Below are 16,591 nucleotides of genomic sequence, written 5' to 3'. Positions count from 1 at the left end.
TCATCACAAATGCCTGCAGATCCTCTGGATGTATTTCTGATGGTTGACTGCACAAATGTTTTATTTTTCAATCCGTTTAACATGAACTTGTTTGCCCTGCTTCCTGGCATTGGAGAAACACTTTGAATTCTGAACGCTGAAATAAAAATCACTGCTATTGTTTAAAACATGCAAAAATGTATCATTTATTCAAATGTAAGATTTGTAAATCATTGAATTTCATGGGAGATGAATCATTAGTCAAAGTGCAGGCTGCACTAGAGGTCATATTTAATTTATTTTCAAAGCCTTCACTCATGCTTTTTCGTCCAGTATGTCATAAGTTATTCAATACACAAAGGTGTCTACTTATGTCTTACAATAATTAAGCTGATTAAGTCATATTATCACTAACAAGAAGCATTAATTCCACTTAAGTGAATGCTACAAACAGAGTCAGTGACATTTCCACCACTTAGACTGAAAACACATTATAGGCAAACTGGGGAGTCAAAAGCTTCACTTAGCCCAGGCCTGTTTCTTCCTCTGATCTCTGTGGAGGACTTGGCAACTAATGTTTTCAGAGAGTAAAAAAAAGAAAAGGTGCAAAGGAACAGAGAAAATGAGCATGTGACAATCATGCAGACCATTTTTCAGTGTGGCAGAGGCTAAATTATTATAAGAAAAGCTAAAGGATATTTATTTCTACAAAACACCTACTGAGATCAAGAAGGAAGGAGGGGATCCAGCCAAGAACAGCAGGCTGTTCTGTAGGGTGAGTCTAGGGACATATTTAAGACACTGAGGCAATTTGAAAAGAAATCAGCATGGACCTTGACCCAGTCTTGGCTAAATTAAGGTGTGTTTGTTCCAGCGTCATCTTCAAGTGAGAAAAGAACACAGGAAAACAGAGCCCTAGCATCTTCGGAGACTGTAATTAACCACCAAGTGCCACAGACTTCACTGTTAATTAACCACTGAGTGCCACAGACTTTAGGCTAGATCCAGAACCCTGCAAGGTCAATGCGCAGACTCCCACTGGTCCCCATGGATTTTAGCTCTGTCCTGCCGATACTGACCCCTCTGGGGAACTGACACCACCTGTATTCATGGCTCTACCCAGCCTAACCTGACCGCATGCAGAGTGCTGCATCCCCACTAAGGTTTCCTGTGGGCTTCATTGGCTGCTACTTGACTCCATGCATGGCAGACTGGAGTAGAGCTGAGCACCAGCCATTCTAGGTCCTTCTCTCTGGCCCCTTTTCTCTCTACCTCTGGATTCATTTTGTCTCTCTGGTATACACTTTCAAGTCATTACAGAGATGTAAGTAATGTTTCCATCCAAAGAGTCTAGTCAGCAATAGCAAGAGCACACCAAAAACCCCCGATTTGTGCTGGTGCCCAGCAGCGCTATGTGCCTGCCTAGCATGGCCTGCAGCATTTTGCAGCCAACTGCACCACATGGCAGCTTTCCTGCTGTTGTAGAAGCAAATCTCAAGCTGGCTGGCAGGTCCCTGAAAGCCAGATTTGCCTCTGGATCTCTGAGAGAGCCGGAATGTATGAGAGGAGCATATAGAGAGCGTTCTGTTGAGTATGTCTCCAAAGCAGCTCTCATGCCCAGTGCATTACCAGACTACAGAAACCAGCTAATGCTCATGAACTGTGCAGGAGTGTAAGCACAGGAAGAGTTGTAAAAATAACTGGTTGTAGGGCAAAGACCTTGCATTTTTTATGACACCCTGTCCCTGCGGGAGATCTTCAAAAGAGATCTCATCTATTAGATGGACGATTCTGACCAGGCGTGCCCTTTGAAGAAGGTATAGTAGTGTTGTTGAATTAGGTTTAAGCAAGTGCTCTCTCCCCTAAAGCAAGTCCCTTTTTATTGTCCTTTTTCTCACTATGTTGATCGAGAAGAAAGATTGAAACTGAGCTCTTGTCAGTGCGGGGTTTCCTTCAACTAAGCAAAAGGAGATCCTCAGGGAATGTGGGGTGTTGGGGCCTGGGCTGGGCACTGCGTTGACCCTCAAATCCCTTTTGGAAGAGGCCTGACCCGAACATGCAAACCTGGGGATCAGCAAGAGGCGCAGACGTGTGTGTGTATCTATCTCATCTCCTGGGCTGAGGACAGCCAGGAGTAATGGAGAGGAAAGGGAGGCAATTTACTGGGCGTCAGTTGAGCCTTAGTAGTAGGGGTTAAAAAATGCCAAGAAAATACACTGCAGAGTGACACACTCGCGGGGACGTGGCAAAACCTGGCCACTTGATTGCTGACCCCCACGAAATTCCAAAGACAGGGATACAAAGTGTCAGTTTCAAATGCCTATGGTTTGGGGGATCAATTTTGAGATCAATTTCCCTTTGGGAAGCCACACCTGGGAATCTGATACAAAGCGCCAGCTCCATGCGTTCCTTTAGATTCTGGATACCGTGAAGCACATGCACTGGGTGCTTTTGCTGCCTGAGCTAAAACACAGCTAACGGCTTGGCCCTGCTGCAGAGGGGATGTGGCTGAGCCCCTCTGCTGGACTTGGGCTGCAGTCGTCTCCTAATGGCTGGCCAACACCATCTGAAAATGGCAGGGAAGATGTTGCAAGAGCTAATTCGGGGAAGGGAGATGCTTGCTGCCCCACAGGGAGTCAGGTCCATCTGATGTTTTTATTACTTCTTGAGGCTGTTATTAAATTTATTGTATCACTTTACATAATTCTTTTGTTCTTTCGAAGCAGTGAAACAAGCTAATGCTGTACAGAGGTCTCAGGCAGTGGCTGTTTGGGATTCTTTTTTTAACCTTAATGCTCTGTAGAGACCATTGAAGAATACATTCAGCAGCATAAAATCCTCCATCCTACCATCTGATTAGGACAGGGAATATTTCATCTATTCACAGTCAGGCAGATGTGAGCAGGGACTGAAGTCACCAGAAGCAGCGAGGTCCCTTTCATGTCCAAAGCACTGTCGTCCTGGGTCCCTGAATCCCATGGGGTCTCTTTGAGTGTTCCCTACCCCCCCGCTTCCACTAAAGAGCATGTTACCCACTTGTAGACAAGGACTTTCCTGGGTTAATCCCAAAAGCTTCATTGCAGCCTCCCCAAGCCAGTCGCTGAGCAAGTGGGGGGGTAAGAAAAGGACAGCCATGGCGTGGCCATCTCAGGACTTCATCCAGAAGCGAACTGCTTCCTACATCAAGTCAAGAGTCATCCCACCAGCAGATACAGGCTTGCCTATTCCCAGGCAGTTGGTCCCTACACCTGGCACACATCCAGGCTATCTCTGCGACTCCCAAGGCAAGCTGGTGGGTGGCAAGCATCCAGGGGAAAACTTAAATGAACCATAGAAAGCAATGCATGATAACAACAATAAGCCATTACTGCCAGATCCAGCCCCTCTCCCCAGCAGTTCAAAGCCCTTTATGTCCATGCCTTGGTGCAAATCCCTGCAGAGTGTCTCCCCAAGCTGGAGCATGGAGCAAGGAGCTGTGTGACATCTCCAGCACATGGCTCCTCCTGGCCATGAACCCAAAGTGCTCCTGAGTCCAGGGAAGGACGGAAGGGGACCTTGAGCCCCCAGCATGCAGGTGAAGTGAATAAAATGAGCTCTCCTGGGCTGCTCCAGCAACTAAGGAGGACAGAGGGACACGTGTCTCCTGGAGTGGAGAGCTCTGCTCCAAGAGCTGAGCAGCAATTCCTGCTGTCATGTGCAGCTCAGGGACAGCCAGGAGCCAGAGTGAGCTATTAAAATACAATTTATTGGTACAAATCAGACATTGTGAAACAAACTTGCTTTAGAAAGAGCTGTCATGTTCTGCACAGATGGATTGGAAATGAACTGTCCCGTGACAGAAGCGATTGGCAATGGTGGCAGACAGACTGGGTGGACAGGTGTAGGGTGAGCAGGGCAGGGGAGAGACTGTTCCAGGGCTGGAGTCCTGCCCTTGAGGGCTCCTGAGAGCCAGCTAAAAGTCCTCAAAGAGAAGCAGGGCACAGTGGGAGATGTCTGTCCTATGCAGGTGGGGCCCCCAGTGCAGGGGTTCTCCCAGGCATTCAGGGCTTGGGGAAAACAGAGAATCCGTGTGAGGGCAGGGGGAGGAGGGAAAAGGACTGTCACCTGTGTTGGGGCCGCTCCAGTGGCTGGAAACTGTCTTTCATTCAGATGATGTTGCCTTGGGCTACAGAGTTAGCCAGAAGGGCGTCACCTTGTGCATCTCTCAGCTGCTTAACCTAACAGCTCTTCTGACCATCCAATCTGTATGTGCTCCAGCTCATGCTGCTCCCAAAGGAAAGACTGGCTGTGTCCTGACCCAGGCTGTGTCCTGGACTTCGGGTCCCCAGCCCTGCAATTGTTGGGTCAGGGTTTGAAGGGAAGCACCCATAATGTCTGGGTTTTGCACTCACTTCCTGGAGAAGACAGGCCACCAGCTGCTCTAGACATGCAACACAACCCACTGGATCTCAGGGACAGAGCAATGGTCACTGCCCCAGTATGCAGGGTCAGGCTTGACTGAACCAGACTTGGTCTGCATACATTTTCCATGCCTACTGGGACAGAAATACAGGCATGCAGCTCAGTACATTCACACAGCCAGACAAGACAAAGAAGTGACAATGTTTACAGAGATGGATGGTCCCTAAGGGGACATGGGAATGGGTAAACTCAAGGCAGATTTGCTTAAATCTGGTCATATGGACCCCCAACAGCACCTGCTGCCAACACAGCTCTGCAGGATAAGATGGGAGGAATGCCCCCCCGCCCCTTCCCCTGCCCATCCCTATCACTTTTCAGTCTCTTGCTCCTTAAATCCTTTCCCCACACTCTGGTGAGCCACTATCCCAGCAGCCCCGCAAAGCTGAGTGATCCATACAGCAAGCTGTGTGCTGCTGGTGGACCTAGCAGCTGAAATAATGCAAGTGATTCCCAGGGCCTTGGGCAGAGCCATCCAGGCCCAGCACTGGTCACTATTTCAGGTCATTGTTGATAACCACACTGTCATGCATGTCACAGTAAGTTGTCATCTTCTTCCTCTTGCCAAAGGTGGAGAAGCTGTTCTTGTTCTCCCGGCCCAGGAAGAGGGGCCCATCTTTGCTGGAAAGCAGAGTTGGGGTGCCGGGGATGTAGACATTGTGCTGATAATCCAGGGCTGGGATGTGCCCTGGGTACAAGGGGCTGTACTGTGGTGTCCAGATGCTGTTAGTGCCTGCTGAAGCCTTCTGAAACTCTGGAGGAAAGATGAGTGTGAGACTGGCTCAGGGGAGGTCACATCCATAGTTCAGTGCGACAGTGACATCCATGTCCCAGGGTGCAAGCCTGTGGCCATGTGTCACCAACCTTCCTTCTGGAGCCTGGATGCCCCTTCCATCCCACAAAACTCTGCCACTGCTAGGAACAGGCATGTGTCCCCCCCACTGCACCTCCACCAAGCAACAAGAGGGTCTGGTCTTCCCAGCCCAGCAACCCAATACTAACCAGAGACAGGAGTCACCAGTGTGCACAGCCTCTCGTGCTCCTTCTGGAGGGCCCTGCGGATTTCCCCCACGTCCTCCAGGCTCTGGGAGCTAAAGAGAAGAGATCAACTCAAAGCTGCGTTGGAGATAACCTCCCCGTCCCCACATCCCCCTTCCACCCGCTCCTTCTGTTCCCACAGTGCCAGATTTAGTACCTCTTCAGGGCAGGTCGTTGCGTGCTTGGAGGCACCCAGTCCGTGTTGGGCTGCTTGATCTGGAAAACACAGGGAGAGGCAAGGCTGGTTATCGGGACCCTCTGTTAATCAGCCCTGGGACCCTCTGTTAATCAGCCCAGCCCTGCCAGCACTGGGCTTCAGTAGCCAGGGATGCAGGACTCCATCTCCTTCTTTGCAGAGAAGCAAGCAGCACATTCCCATTTTAGGGAAACTGAGGCAGTGTTGAACCAGCCTGTTCCCTTCTGGACCTTCCCTACCTTCCTGAGACATCGGAGTTGTCTGGGGCTTGCTTTCTGTCTCTGAGAGTTTAATTGCCAAAGTCTGTCCTTCTGGGGAGAAAGAGGAGCTTTTCCTATTTCTGTTAATTTTAAAAAGCCTTTTTTGCCAGTGCGATGGTAACTTAGCCTAGGTCTCAGACACCAGAGGGTGAGAGGTGCAGAAGTTGGCTGCATACTCAATGTTGCAGGGGGGTTGCAAACAACTAGGGGAAAATCCCATTAACGTATTAGAGAAGTGAGTCCAGTGGTGCAAGGACACAAGCAGGGAGAGCCTCTTGGCAGTGAGTCTTGGACTCTCCTTGGAAGGGCTGTTTTATTAAAAGAAGTCAAACGTAAGTGGATTAGACGCCTCATCACTCTCCATCCTTGTAATCGTGTTTCAGAAAGAGTCTTTCATTGGGAAAATTAGATGTTCCTCATTTCAATACCTAACAAATATTGACATCAAAATCCCACCCCAAATACCCCGCTCCCTACCCTACGGTGCAGCCCAGTGCGGCACAGCAGCCAGGCCTGCGTGCCAGAACTGGGGGCATGAGCAATGCTGGCAGGGCTGGGTCCAGCCCCAGGTGCAGCAGCAGGACACTGCGGACCCCCGCCAGCACAGGGAAAGCAGAGCTGCAGCGATGCTCAGGCTGTCCTGGTGTGAATTGTTCACCCACATGAAGGAGATGCCACCCCCACCATCCCACCCCTCTGGGGCACCGGAGCACCCCCTTTAATGGGGGTGCAAAAAGGTGGCAGGAAGGGATTTCCTCTGCCTCACCTGAGCCTGACACTCCCCCGGTAATTAGACCGGTGGAGAGTTTCCCGCTGCCTGACGGCTCCTAATTCCTGCACTGATCAAAGGCGCCCGTTATTCTCTGGGAAAAGCCGTGCCTGGTTTCTCTCACGGCAGAGGCTGAGGGAGGGGGCGGGGGGGCCCCGTGGAGCGACGGTAAGCACTACCCGGCACAGTGTTACCTGCTTGGAGACCTGGAGATGCTGTCCCGGCCGGGACAGCTTCCCGGGATCCTTCTCGTTATTCCTGGGGGGGCTGCAGGGTTTGAGGAACATGAAGTCACTCTGGGCAGACTCAGGACCAAGGCAGACCTTGTAGCAGTAGCCTGGGGGGCCACCCCCGGGTACATCGAGGCAGGTGGCAGCTGTGGTCCCTGCGGAGGGCTGCACCATCAGGTTGGATGTCTTCAGGCCATCAGAGGAGGGTCTGGACCCGGGGCAGCAGTGGCAGCAGGGTGGTGAGCAGCTGTCACCCTGGCAGGAGCGCTGCTCTCTGCGGCACCGAATGGCCGTGAGGATGAGGATGGCGAGGAGGAAGGTGAAGGAGATGGAGCCCAGGGAAACAAGGAGGTAGAGGGTAAGTGGGGAGGATGAGGAGGCCTCTGGGGGGAGGCTGAACTCACTGAAGTCAGAGAGAGTCTGAGGCATGGTCTCCACCACCGAAAGGAGGAGAGACACAGTGGCAGAGAGGGCTGGCTGCCCACCATCCCGCACTTGCACCACCAGCCGCTGCTGGGTTGCATCCTGCTCCAGAAAGGAGCGGAGGGTACGCAGCTCGCCCGTGTCTGGTGCCACACTGAAGAGGGTGAAGTCAGTGGCCTGGAGGAGCTGGTAGGAGAGACGGGAGTTCAGCCCTGCATCCGCATCCACCGCTGACACTGTGCCCACGAGGTAGCCAGGCCTGGCTGATCGCGGCACCAGCTCGGTGGCCACGGAGCCGTTGCGGGGCATGGGGGAAACGATGACCGGAGCATTGTCATTCTGGTCCAGCACAAAGATGTGGACAGTGACGTTGGCGCTGAGTGGGGGGAAACCCGCGTCCTGTGCTTGTACCTCGATCTGGAAGCTGCGGATTTGCTCATAATCGAGGGAGCGCAGGGCATACATGTGCCCACTGTCCGAGTTGATAGACACATAGGTGCCCACAGGCATGCCATGGATGTGCCCATCAGCAATAGAGTAGGACAGGTAGGCGTTTTGTTGGCAGTCGGGGTCCAATGCACTGACGGAGCAGATGGAGGCGCCTGGCGCATTGTTCTCCATCACGTAGACGCTGTAGGAGGGCTGGAGGAAGTGTGGGGCATTGTCGTTCACATCGGACACCGGGACAGTGAGGGTGCTGCGGGTCAGCAGGGCAGGGGAGCCCATGTCCCGTGCTGTGATGCTTACATTGTACTCGGGCACAACCTCCCGGTCCAGCGCTTGCGTGGTGACCAGCGTGTAGTAGTTGCGGAAGGAGGAGCGGAGCTCGAAGGGTACATCAGGGCCAACCTCGCAGCTCACACGCCCGTTGTCCCCAGAGTCCCGGTCCAGAACACTAATGACAGCGATGACAGTGCCTGGTGGGGCATCCTCCAGCACAGGCGTAGACACAGAGGTGAGGGTCACCTCTGGTGCGTTGTCATTCACATCGAGGAGGTGCACAAGCACCCGGCAGTGCACGGCCACAGCTGAGGGTCCACGGTCCTTGGCTTGCACATAGAGCTCGTGGAGGCTTGCCCGCTCATAGTCCAGGGAGCCCTTCAGCAGCACCTGCCCACTCCGGGGCTCTATGTGGAAGAGCTCCCGGACATGTGGTGGTGCATGCCCACTGAAGGAGTACTCGATTTCCCCGTTGGGGCCCTCATCCAGGTCAGTGGCATTGAGCTGGATGACCAGGGTGCCAGCAGGGGCATCCTCAGGAAGGCTCACGCCGTATGAGGGCTGGTCAAAGGCAGGCACGTTGTCGTTTGCATCCAGTACAGTGACGAGGATGTGAGCTGTGCCTGAGCGCTCGGGGACACCGCCGTCAAGAGCAGTGAGCAGCACTCGGTGCACACGCTGCTGCTCGCGGTCGAGGGCGCGCTCCAGCACCAGCTCTGCAAACTTGCTGGTGTCACTGCGCGTCTGCACCTCGAGCGAAAAGAAACCGTTGGGGCTGAGCCGGTAGGTGTGCACCGAGTTGGTACCCACGTCAGGATCCTGGGCGCTCTCCAGTGGGAAGCGGGCACCGAGCACAGCGGACTCGGCCACCTCCAGCACATACTCTTGCCAGGGGAAGGTGGGCGCGTGGTCATTGATGTCCAGTACCTCCACCTCAACACGGTAGAGCTCCAGCGGGCTCTCGACGAGGAGCTGCAGGTGCAGCAGGCAGGTTCCCCTGGCTTCACACACCTCCTCCCGGTCAATCCGCTCGTTCACGAAGAGGATCCCGTTCTCCAGGTTCACCTCCAGGTGCTGCCTGGCCCCGGCCCGCGACACGATGCGGAACCGCCGTGCTGACAGGGTGGACACGTCCAGCCCCAGGTCCTCGCCCAGATTGGCCACGAAGGCTCCATGCTCCAGCTCCTCCGGCACGGCGTAGCGCAGCTGCCCGCTCGCCAGTCGCGGTGCCGGAGCCCCGGCCAGCAGGAGGAAGAGGAGGGAGCGGAGGAAGAGCTGCCCCCATGGCCCGGAGCCTGGCCCGGTCCCCATGGCCCCGCAGCCCTTCCGGGGACGCGGGGTCCCACCCGCGCCGCCGGGTCCCCCCTCACCTTTGCTCATCCCTTGCACTTCCAAAGAGTTTCGGGCTCCCGGGGGCGGGGGGGGAGGGCCCTGCCCGGAGCTTTGGGGCCGAGCCGCAGCCACCGGCGGCCGCTTAACCCTTTCCCTGCTGGCCCCGGGGAGAGGACGCAGTCCGGGCCCCGGTGCCACACCAGAATCGGTCTACTGGAGCCGGGCGCACCTGGGAAGGTGGCTAGCCCCGGGGAGGTCCCGTTAACGGCGGTGGGAGCTCCAGCGAGACCGATCGCTGCCCGGGGCACCGGTATTACCCCGCAGATGCTGCGTTCGTCCCCGCGGTAGATTAAGAGGAGCCCGGATCGCGGCGGCTGCCAAATCCCCCGGCCGCGTCCCCCGCCGTGCCGGTCCTAACCTTTACCAGATGGTTAAGCCCCTCCAGACTTGATTACATTTCCCTGCACACCGTTTTCCTTGTAATGCGGAGTTTTTAATTACCGGAGCAGGGGGGATTACAGCCCTGGATAATGCTGAGCCCATCCGTGCGGAGGCACAGAGAGAGCCCCCACCCCCCGCTCCTTCCTTGCCTGCTCCCACCCCCGACACCCCGCCTGCCCACAGCCCCGCGCCCCTAATCCCGGTACCCCGCCGGGCACGCCAGCGTCAGCCCCCTCGGGCTCTCGGGGCACGATCCCGCCGGACACCCCAGGACCGGTCCCCCCCACCCCTACGCCCCCACCCCTGGCGGCTGCTCCCCCCCCCGCGGGCACAAACTTTCCGCCCCCCGCAGAAGGCGAGGGGGAGGCGGGCGCGGACGGAGCCTCGGGTCCCCCACCGGTCCCCGGAGGGCGACAGACGGAGCCCTCTGCGACCCCCCCGCTCCCTCCCCCCGCTCCCCTCCCCGGTACCGATCACGGTCCCTCCGCTGGCCGATCCGTTCTCCCCGCAGACCGGGCTCCAGCCGCCGCCGCGCCCGGGCAGCTCCGCCCGTCGCCTCCCACCGGCGCCGTCCCCGGGGGCGCTCGGTAACGGGACGGGGCGGCCGCCCCCCCCCCGCCCCGCGGCTACTTAGGGTGCGGATAATCCCCTAACGATCTAGTTAAGGGCTCGGCGGGGCTCGGAGCGGCTTTAGCCGTGCGGTGATATTTCACCGTCTTTGTGTCTGCCTCCCGGTCCCCGGTGGGAAGGGAACCGCCGGCCCCAACCGCCCCCCCCCCCCGCTCCCCACGGGGACACGCGTGGGAGGCAGGATCCAGAGGCGACCGGGAGACCGGAGGAAGCAGGAGGCGGAGGGGCTGGAGGGGTTTGTCGGGCTGGGGAAAGGGGATTTGGTCCCTGGGAGGGCAGCGCGACCCACGCGGGACGTGCCGCGCTCGTGGGGCCGCCGGTTGGGGAGAGGAGGGGGCAGGGGTTGGGTGGAGGCCGGGGTGGGGAGCAGGTGGAAGGAGGGGGACGGCTGGGTCACGCGTGGGGTCGGGCCGCTCACGGGTGGAATCGGGACGGCAGCCGGTAAGCGAAGCCCAGCCTGCCTCGGAAGCGCCGATCACGACGGGCCCGGCCCCCGCACCATCTCACACGCCAGGGCCACCCCTGGCGTCGTCGCTGTCACCCCCCGCCCCGATCTGTTTCTTTTCTCAACCCACACCCCTGCCCCCCCCCAATCCCCGGTCTGTGTCCCCCCGCCCCGCCCTGTATCACCGCCCAGCCCTGCCCGGGGCTGGGACCCCGGAGGTGGGATGGTTGGGGTAGGGCTGCTCCGGGACCCCCCCGAGGGCGGCTCAGGCCAGAGGGGGATGGGGGGGACGGGGGGGGACACTGGACACAGAGATTTTCGGGGGTCTCGTTTCCCTCTCTCCAGTCCTTCCCCGTCTCCGACCAAGTGCGTTCCGGGAAATCCTCGGAGCGGCTCTCGCCCTTTTGTTTGATTCAGATTAAAATATCCATTCCCCTCCTCCCAAAAGTGCAACCCGTTCCCGGCAGGATCCGTGCCCCCCCGGCCCCCTGCCCGGTCCTGCCTGCCCTTTTTCGGCTCTGCTCGGCAATGCCCCCCCCACCCCGCAGCTCTCCATCGTCGCTTCCTTGGGGGGGATCTGTCCATCCCCCACCCCCTTGCTTCCCTCCCCTAAGGGAGGTCACGGAATAGTCTCATTCTGTTTCTTTTCCTCACCTCCCCAAACCTTGGAGTCCCTTCCTGCCCCCCACTGCACCTCCCACGATTCCAGGGGACCAAGGTCAAAAGTGGGGGGCTTCAGAGGGGGCACAGGCTTGTTCCAAGGATCCCTTTCCTGAAGGAAATGGCACAGGCTGGGGGAGCTGCAGAGGGATGGGGAATCCAAAAAAGAGCCTTGTTTGGGGGGGCGCAGCAGAGGAGGCTGAACAGCAGGATGGGGGAGATGACATAGGGACAGTCCAGCACCCCAGCTAACACCCCACTTCATGTCCTGTAGATTTTAAGTCCCCTCTTGTGATGCAGGGGAGTGTTCAGCTGCCAGCCCTGTTCTCTCGAGGTAAGGAATCAAGACGCAGCTAGAAGCTTGTTTTGGAAGATGCTGGAAGCTAGAAGAAAGGGAGGGGTCTCTCTGAGATGTCTTGGCACAAGCGGGTGGGTGGCCAGTTGCCGCAGGTCAGCACTGATGTGCCTTGGCAAGGCCAGCCGGAGAGATCAGGGTGGGATGTAGTGGGAGATGCCGCAGGCTGAGCCGCCTTGGAAAAGCCATGCAGAGAGCAAAGGGCTGGGGGACCGTCACCCAGCTGCCTGCAGGCACCAAACCTTGCCCAGCCACCACCGTCACTCTGTTTTCCTGCCCGCTGCATTCTAGGGCAGCAGAAGGGTCTGCCAGAAATGCTGTCCCTGCCAGACCGCACATCCCTTCCCCCAGCTCCCCAAGGCACCCGTCTGCCCAGCCGTGCATGTGGGTTCGCTGCTCCCTTCTTGCTCAAAGCGAGAGCACTTATAGTTTGCAGTGCCCAAGAGGACAACCACAGTGGGGGGGGGGGGGGTTCTCCTGGCTGAAGATGAGAGCAGCCCTGGCCCCGCGGCTGGTAAGTCAGTCCTGGGTTGCTTGTGCAGGGTCAGGTGCTGGGGGCTCAGTCTTTGAAGCCACAAAGCTCTGTGCAGCAGGATGCCCTGATCAGTGCTCCTTCCCCTCTGAAGCTTTGACTCCGTGCCTTCCCCAGAGAAAAAACCAGTGCCCTGAAGGGGATGGTGGCCGTCTTGGTGTGTTTATCAGGGCTGGTGAGGCACTCTGCCTGACCTTGGGTGCTGGGATGCAAAACATGAAACATGCCCAATCTCCTTTCAGAGGCACACAGGGACAGGATAAGAAGGTATGAGCACAAGCTGGAAAAGGGAAATTCTTATTAGATCTTAAGGAAAAAATCTTCACTCTGAGGGTGGTAAAACACTGGCACAAAGACCAGACTGTGGCAGGAATTGCCATCCTTGGAGATCCTCCTGAGCGAACTGACCTACTGGCCCTGCTCTGAGCATGGATGCACCAGGGACCTCCAGAGCTCCTGACTGATCAAAACTATTGTGTGATTTGGAAAGCCCCCATCTGTAGCAACCCACGCTGAGCAGAGGTGAAGTGGTCACCAAGGCGAGGGAGACCGCTGTCCAGAGGGCCTTGGTTTCAAGAAAGCGCAGGTCCTGTGTTTGTCAAGGAGCCATTTCTTTTCACAGACCAGACGTGCCGTATGGAACAATGAAGGACTCTGGGGCTCCATTCCCACTGGAAGTCCAAGTCCATGGGCTCTGTCCTGCAAAGTGCTTGAGTTGCTCAGCACCCTCATATTCCCTGGCAGCGGTGCAGGTAGACCTATCGCACCGGGCAGGTTTGGAGCCAGGGTGTGTCTGTAAAGTTTTCCTGAAGTTCCATGTGGTTTCTAGCCGACAAGATGTAGCCAGCCGAGGTGACCAACTCAAGGGCCACTACTGGTAGAGTACATTGGATTCTCTAGGCCAGCAACACATAGGAACAAATCCCCCAACCCCTCTGCCTGTGATAGATGGGGGCCAAAACACAGCCTCAGCTCCAAGCAGACCCTCTGTAGACGTCGTCTACTTTTGAGCATTTTCAGGACATGGGGCGCCAGTTCCACTCAGCTTCTGGGTGAGCCAGTTCTGGGTCCCTGTAGGACACAGACTTCACCAGCAGCTCAAGAAGCCAACGCCTCTACTCCTGCTTCAGAGGGGGGAGATTTTCTTGCAAACCCAAGCCCACAAAGGGATCTGCTTTCATGGCTGGTGTTTTGTTCCTCTTGAAGTAAGAGACCTTGGACGCAAAGCAGAAGAAGGGCTGTGTCCCCATTATCCTGAGGGCTGGGACTTGTACTGCCCTGGGGATCCTCTTAGAGGCTCTCCCCTAAAATGTCCTGTGGGAATGTCTCCTCTCCTCTGGGAAGGACTGAGAAGGAATGGAGGGTCAGTGAGCAGGCAAGTAAGGGTGGGCAATGGTGTGATGCTTGCATGGGGGAAGAGCAGAGGCTTTGGGACAGAGAAGATAACACTTCTCCTCTGTCAGGCACCAGTGTGACTAATCTTGGAATACTGTGCGCAGTGCCTGAGCCTGAAGTTTTGAAAGAAGACTAAAAAACTGATTTAAGGTTTGGAAAAATACCTTACAGGGAGAAGTGTAAGTGAAACTGCCTGAACTCTGTGCAAAAAAGAAGTCAGAAGAGGTCTGATGGTAGGGCCAGGGCGGTGTCACAAGGAGGAAAAGCTGGGTGCAGCAGGACAGTTAAAGGCATCCAGACCCATGGCTTAAGCCAAGCAGCTTCACGCATTGGACAGTGCAAGCTGTCAGAACTGTCAATGGTGTCTATGTCACTTCGTGTCTGCAAATCCATGTGGAACAGAAGGTGTGGGTTCATCAAGCCCAAGTTCCCCAGTGTATCTTGATGAAATGGGAAGACTGGCCCTGGGAACAGGGGTTCCAATTGACTTCTCCTCCTCCAGCAGAGAAACCACTGCAGCTCTCTGCTCCATCTGGGGTGATGCTACAAGAAATTTGAACTGCTCTTTCCTATGAGAAGAAGGTCCTGTAGCCACAAGGGAGTATCTCCTCTCCTCTCCTCTCACAGCATGCTAAATAGCAGCTGGAAATGTTGGAGTTGGGACCCCAATGAGGACGCCAAGGGGTTGGAGTTGGGGTGGATGTTTTGTTGTCCTCTCTCCACACACATACCCTTGCATCAATGCCCAAACAACAAACGGGTGCCTGCATTTTACTTTGAAGTCCTACATCTCTGGGCTAGATTGGTGCTTTCAGAAGGGAAAGGTAGAAAAAGGCATGTTCTCCTTTGTCCCCATTTCTGGTTTTTAGCTATCTGCTTCTATGGAGCCATCCTGGATCTCTGGGGATGCATCTCTGGAGAAGAAATTCCAGTTCTTCCAGTCCTGGACAGATATGTGGATCCTGCTTCCCCATCCCCACTTTCACTTCATTTCTCTGTCCCCATTCCCAGGATAGGGACCACCTCCACCTTCCCACCCTCCCCTAGCCCCTGCTGGGGACTGTGTGGCCCCTGAGACACCCCCCAACATCCCCATCTGCCCCCGGGAGCTTTGCAGATCCTCCAGGTCTCCCTTTTCTCCCCCACCAGCCCTACTTCTTTCCTCTCTGTCTGGGAGATCAGTCATCGAGGGTGTCAACATGCACGCACCCGACTCCCCCGGGAGGATGGGGAGCGTGAAGCTGGGGGTGGTGTTCTGCTGCGAGAAGGCAAAGCTGCCATCAGCAGGCGCTTTGATCTACAGACAATTACAGACGAGTGTAGGACCTCGCTCCGCTCAGCCAATAAATAATGGAATTTGTGTGTTGACACAGACAGATTTCCCCCAAACTGTCAGAGAAGGGGAGACAGAGAGTGAGCGAACAGGAGCCCAAGCAGCTGGAGGGAAGGAAGAGGAGCAGGCAGGGGAAGGGACAAGGAGGGCCTGTGGGAAAACAGGGAGAGGGGGCAAGGGAGGAAAAAAAAGGACAAGTTGACAAGTTTGGGGAGGCAATGCTGATGAGGGGTGCTGGGCAGGGAGGATAAGGAGCCTAAGGAACACATATTTGTAGAGGGGAAGGAAAATCAAGACAGGAACTGTGGGTGGAAAGGCGGGGGGGGGGGGGGGGGGGGGAGTGCTGCATACCATCAGGCTGGAAGCAGAGGGAAAAAAAACCTGAAGGTGGAAAAGAAAGAGAAGGAGGAACAAAGGCATGGCAGTGCCCCCGGGGCTCCTCGGCTGCCTGGCAGATCACATGCTCTCGAGCAGGGACCATATTCCCGCAGCCCTCCACAGAGCGGCCCTGGCCCCCCCAGGCACTCAGCACGGCAAAGCTGGCGATGGGGAGGTACGCGTGAGTTGGCGAAATGGTGCCGCTGGTGCACAGCCAACAGCAGGAATTTGTTCTGAGATCACAAGTCCCCGAAAAACCTCCTGCAGATGCCCTGTCCCTGTGCTCCCCCTGCTCCTCCCCACCTCGCCCTCTCCCTGATCCTTCTGCAGCCTGGAGCTGTTTGTTCTCTGGCTGATGATGGTTTTTTACTTTGCTTGCGACAAAGCAATACCTCCCCTTTGCTCAGGACCCCCACCACCCAGCCCAGCAGAAACCATCCATCCTTCCAACAACCCTCCAGCCCAGCCTGACTACAGCAGCAGATCTGACAGGGGTGGGGGGAGCCACTGGGGCTGTCTCCTTCCTCCCAGTTTGGAGCATTCAAGAACACTGTTCCCTCTTGGCCCCATCTGTGGCCTGACCTGGCTCAGCCCCGAATATTGTGTGGAGAGTGGCCCAACTTGCCGAGGTCTCCAGGCCAAGCAGCACTTCGCTGTAGGTGTCCCATGCTCCTTGCTTGGCCCTTTTAGAAAAAATGGGTGTCCAAGTTTCCCCATCCAAGCTCCAGATGGGAAGCAAACACCTCCCAGCCCAGGGACAACCCCCCCCAAGTCTACCTTCTCCTACCCCATCCCTTCCTGCTCCTTTCTGCAGAAACACCACCTGCAAACGGGGGTTGGACCTTTGCCCTTGCACAGATTGGGCTCTTCCTTGGGGAGACCTTGTCCCCCCACGTGAGGAAAGCAGGACAGGTTACAGGTTGGGCCAAGGGTTGACTCATCGAGGTGGCACTTAGTAAACAGGGTGTCCATAGAGCCGGGGGGCAGAGGAGGGCAGAGCAAAACTGGCTCCAGGGT

At 56.3% G+C, this 16,591-nt stretch overlaps 1 protein-coding gene across 3 annotated transcripts; it reads right to left on the bottom strand.

Moving 5' to 3' along the window:
• Nucleotides 1-264: 264 nt before the first annotated feature.
• On the bottom strand, nucleotides 265-9,991 carry LOC115333964 (protocadherin-10-like). 3 transcript variants are annotated; one of them, XM_029997555.1, is made up of 5 exons: nucleotides 8,101-9,991; nucleotides 6,895-7,995; nucleotides 5,633-5,691; nucleotides 5,440-5,528; nucleotides 265-5,191 (listed from the first exon to the last, which is right to left on the bottom strand). In XM_029997555.1, the coding sequence occupies exons 1-5, from the start codon at nucleotides 9,451-9,453 to the stop codon at nucleotides 4,932-4,934; spliced, it is 2,862 nt and encodes a 953-aa protein (XP_029853415.1). In that variant the 5' UTR covers nucleotides 9,454-9,991; the 3' UTR covers nucleotides 265-4,931. The 3 variants fall into 3 exon arrangements, with proteins under 3 accessions (XP_029853415.1, XP_029853414.1, XP_029853416.1); XM_029997554.1 differs by having other exon boundaries at nucleotides 269-5,191; nucleotides 6,895-9,991; XM_029997556.1 differs by lacking the exons at nucleotides 265-5,191; nucleotides 5,440-5,528; nucleotides 5,633-5,691 and adding an exon at nucleotides 5,707-6,239 and having other exon boundaries at nucleotides 6,895-9,991.
• Nucleotides 9,992-16,591: the final 6,600 nt, after the last annotated feature.

Source organism: Aquila chrysaetos, chromosome 22, assembly GCF_900496995.4.
Source record: "Aquila chrysaetos chrysaetos chromosome 22, bAquChr1.4, whole genome shotgun sequence".
Classification (NCBI taxonomy): Eukaryota; Metazoa; Chordata; class Aves; order Accipitriformes; family Accipitridae; genus Aquila; species Aquila chrysaetos.
This window is presented reverse-complemented; position numbering and strand designations above follow the sequence as displayed.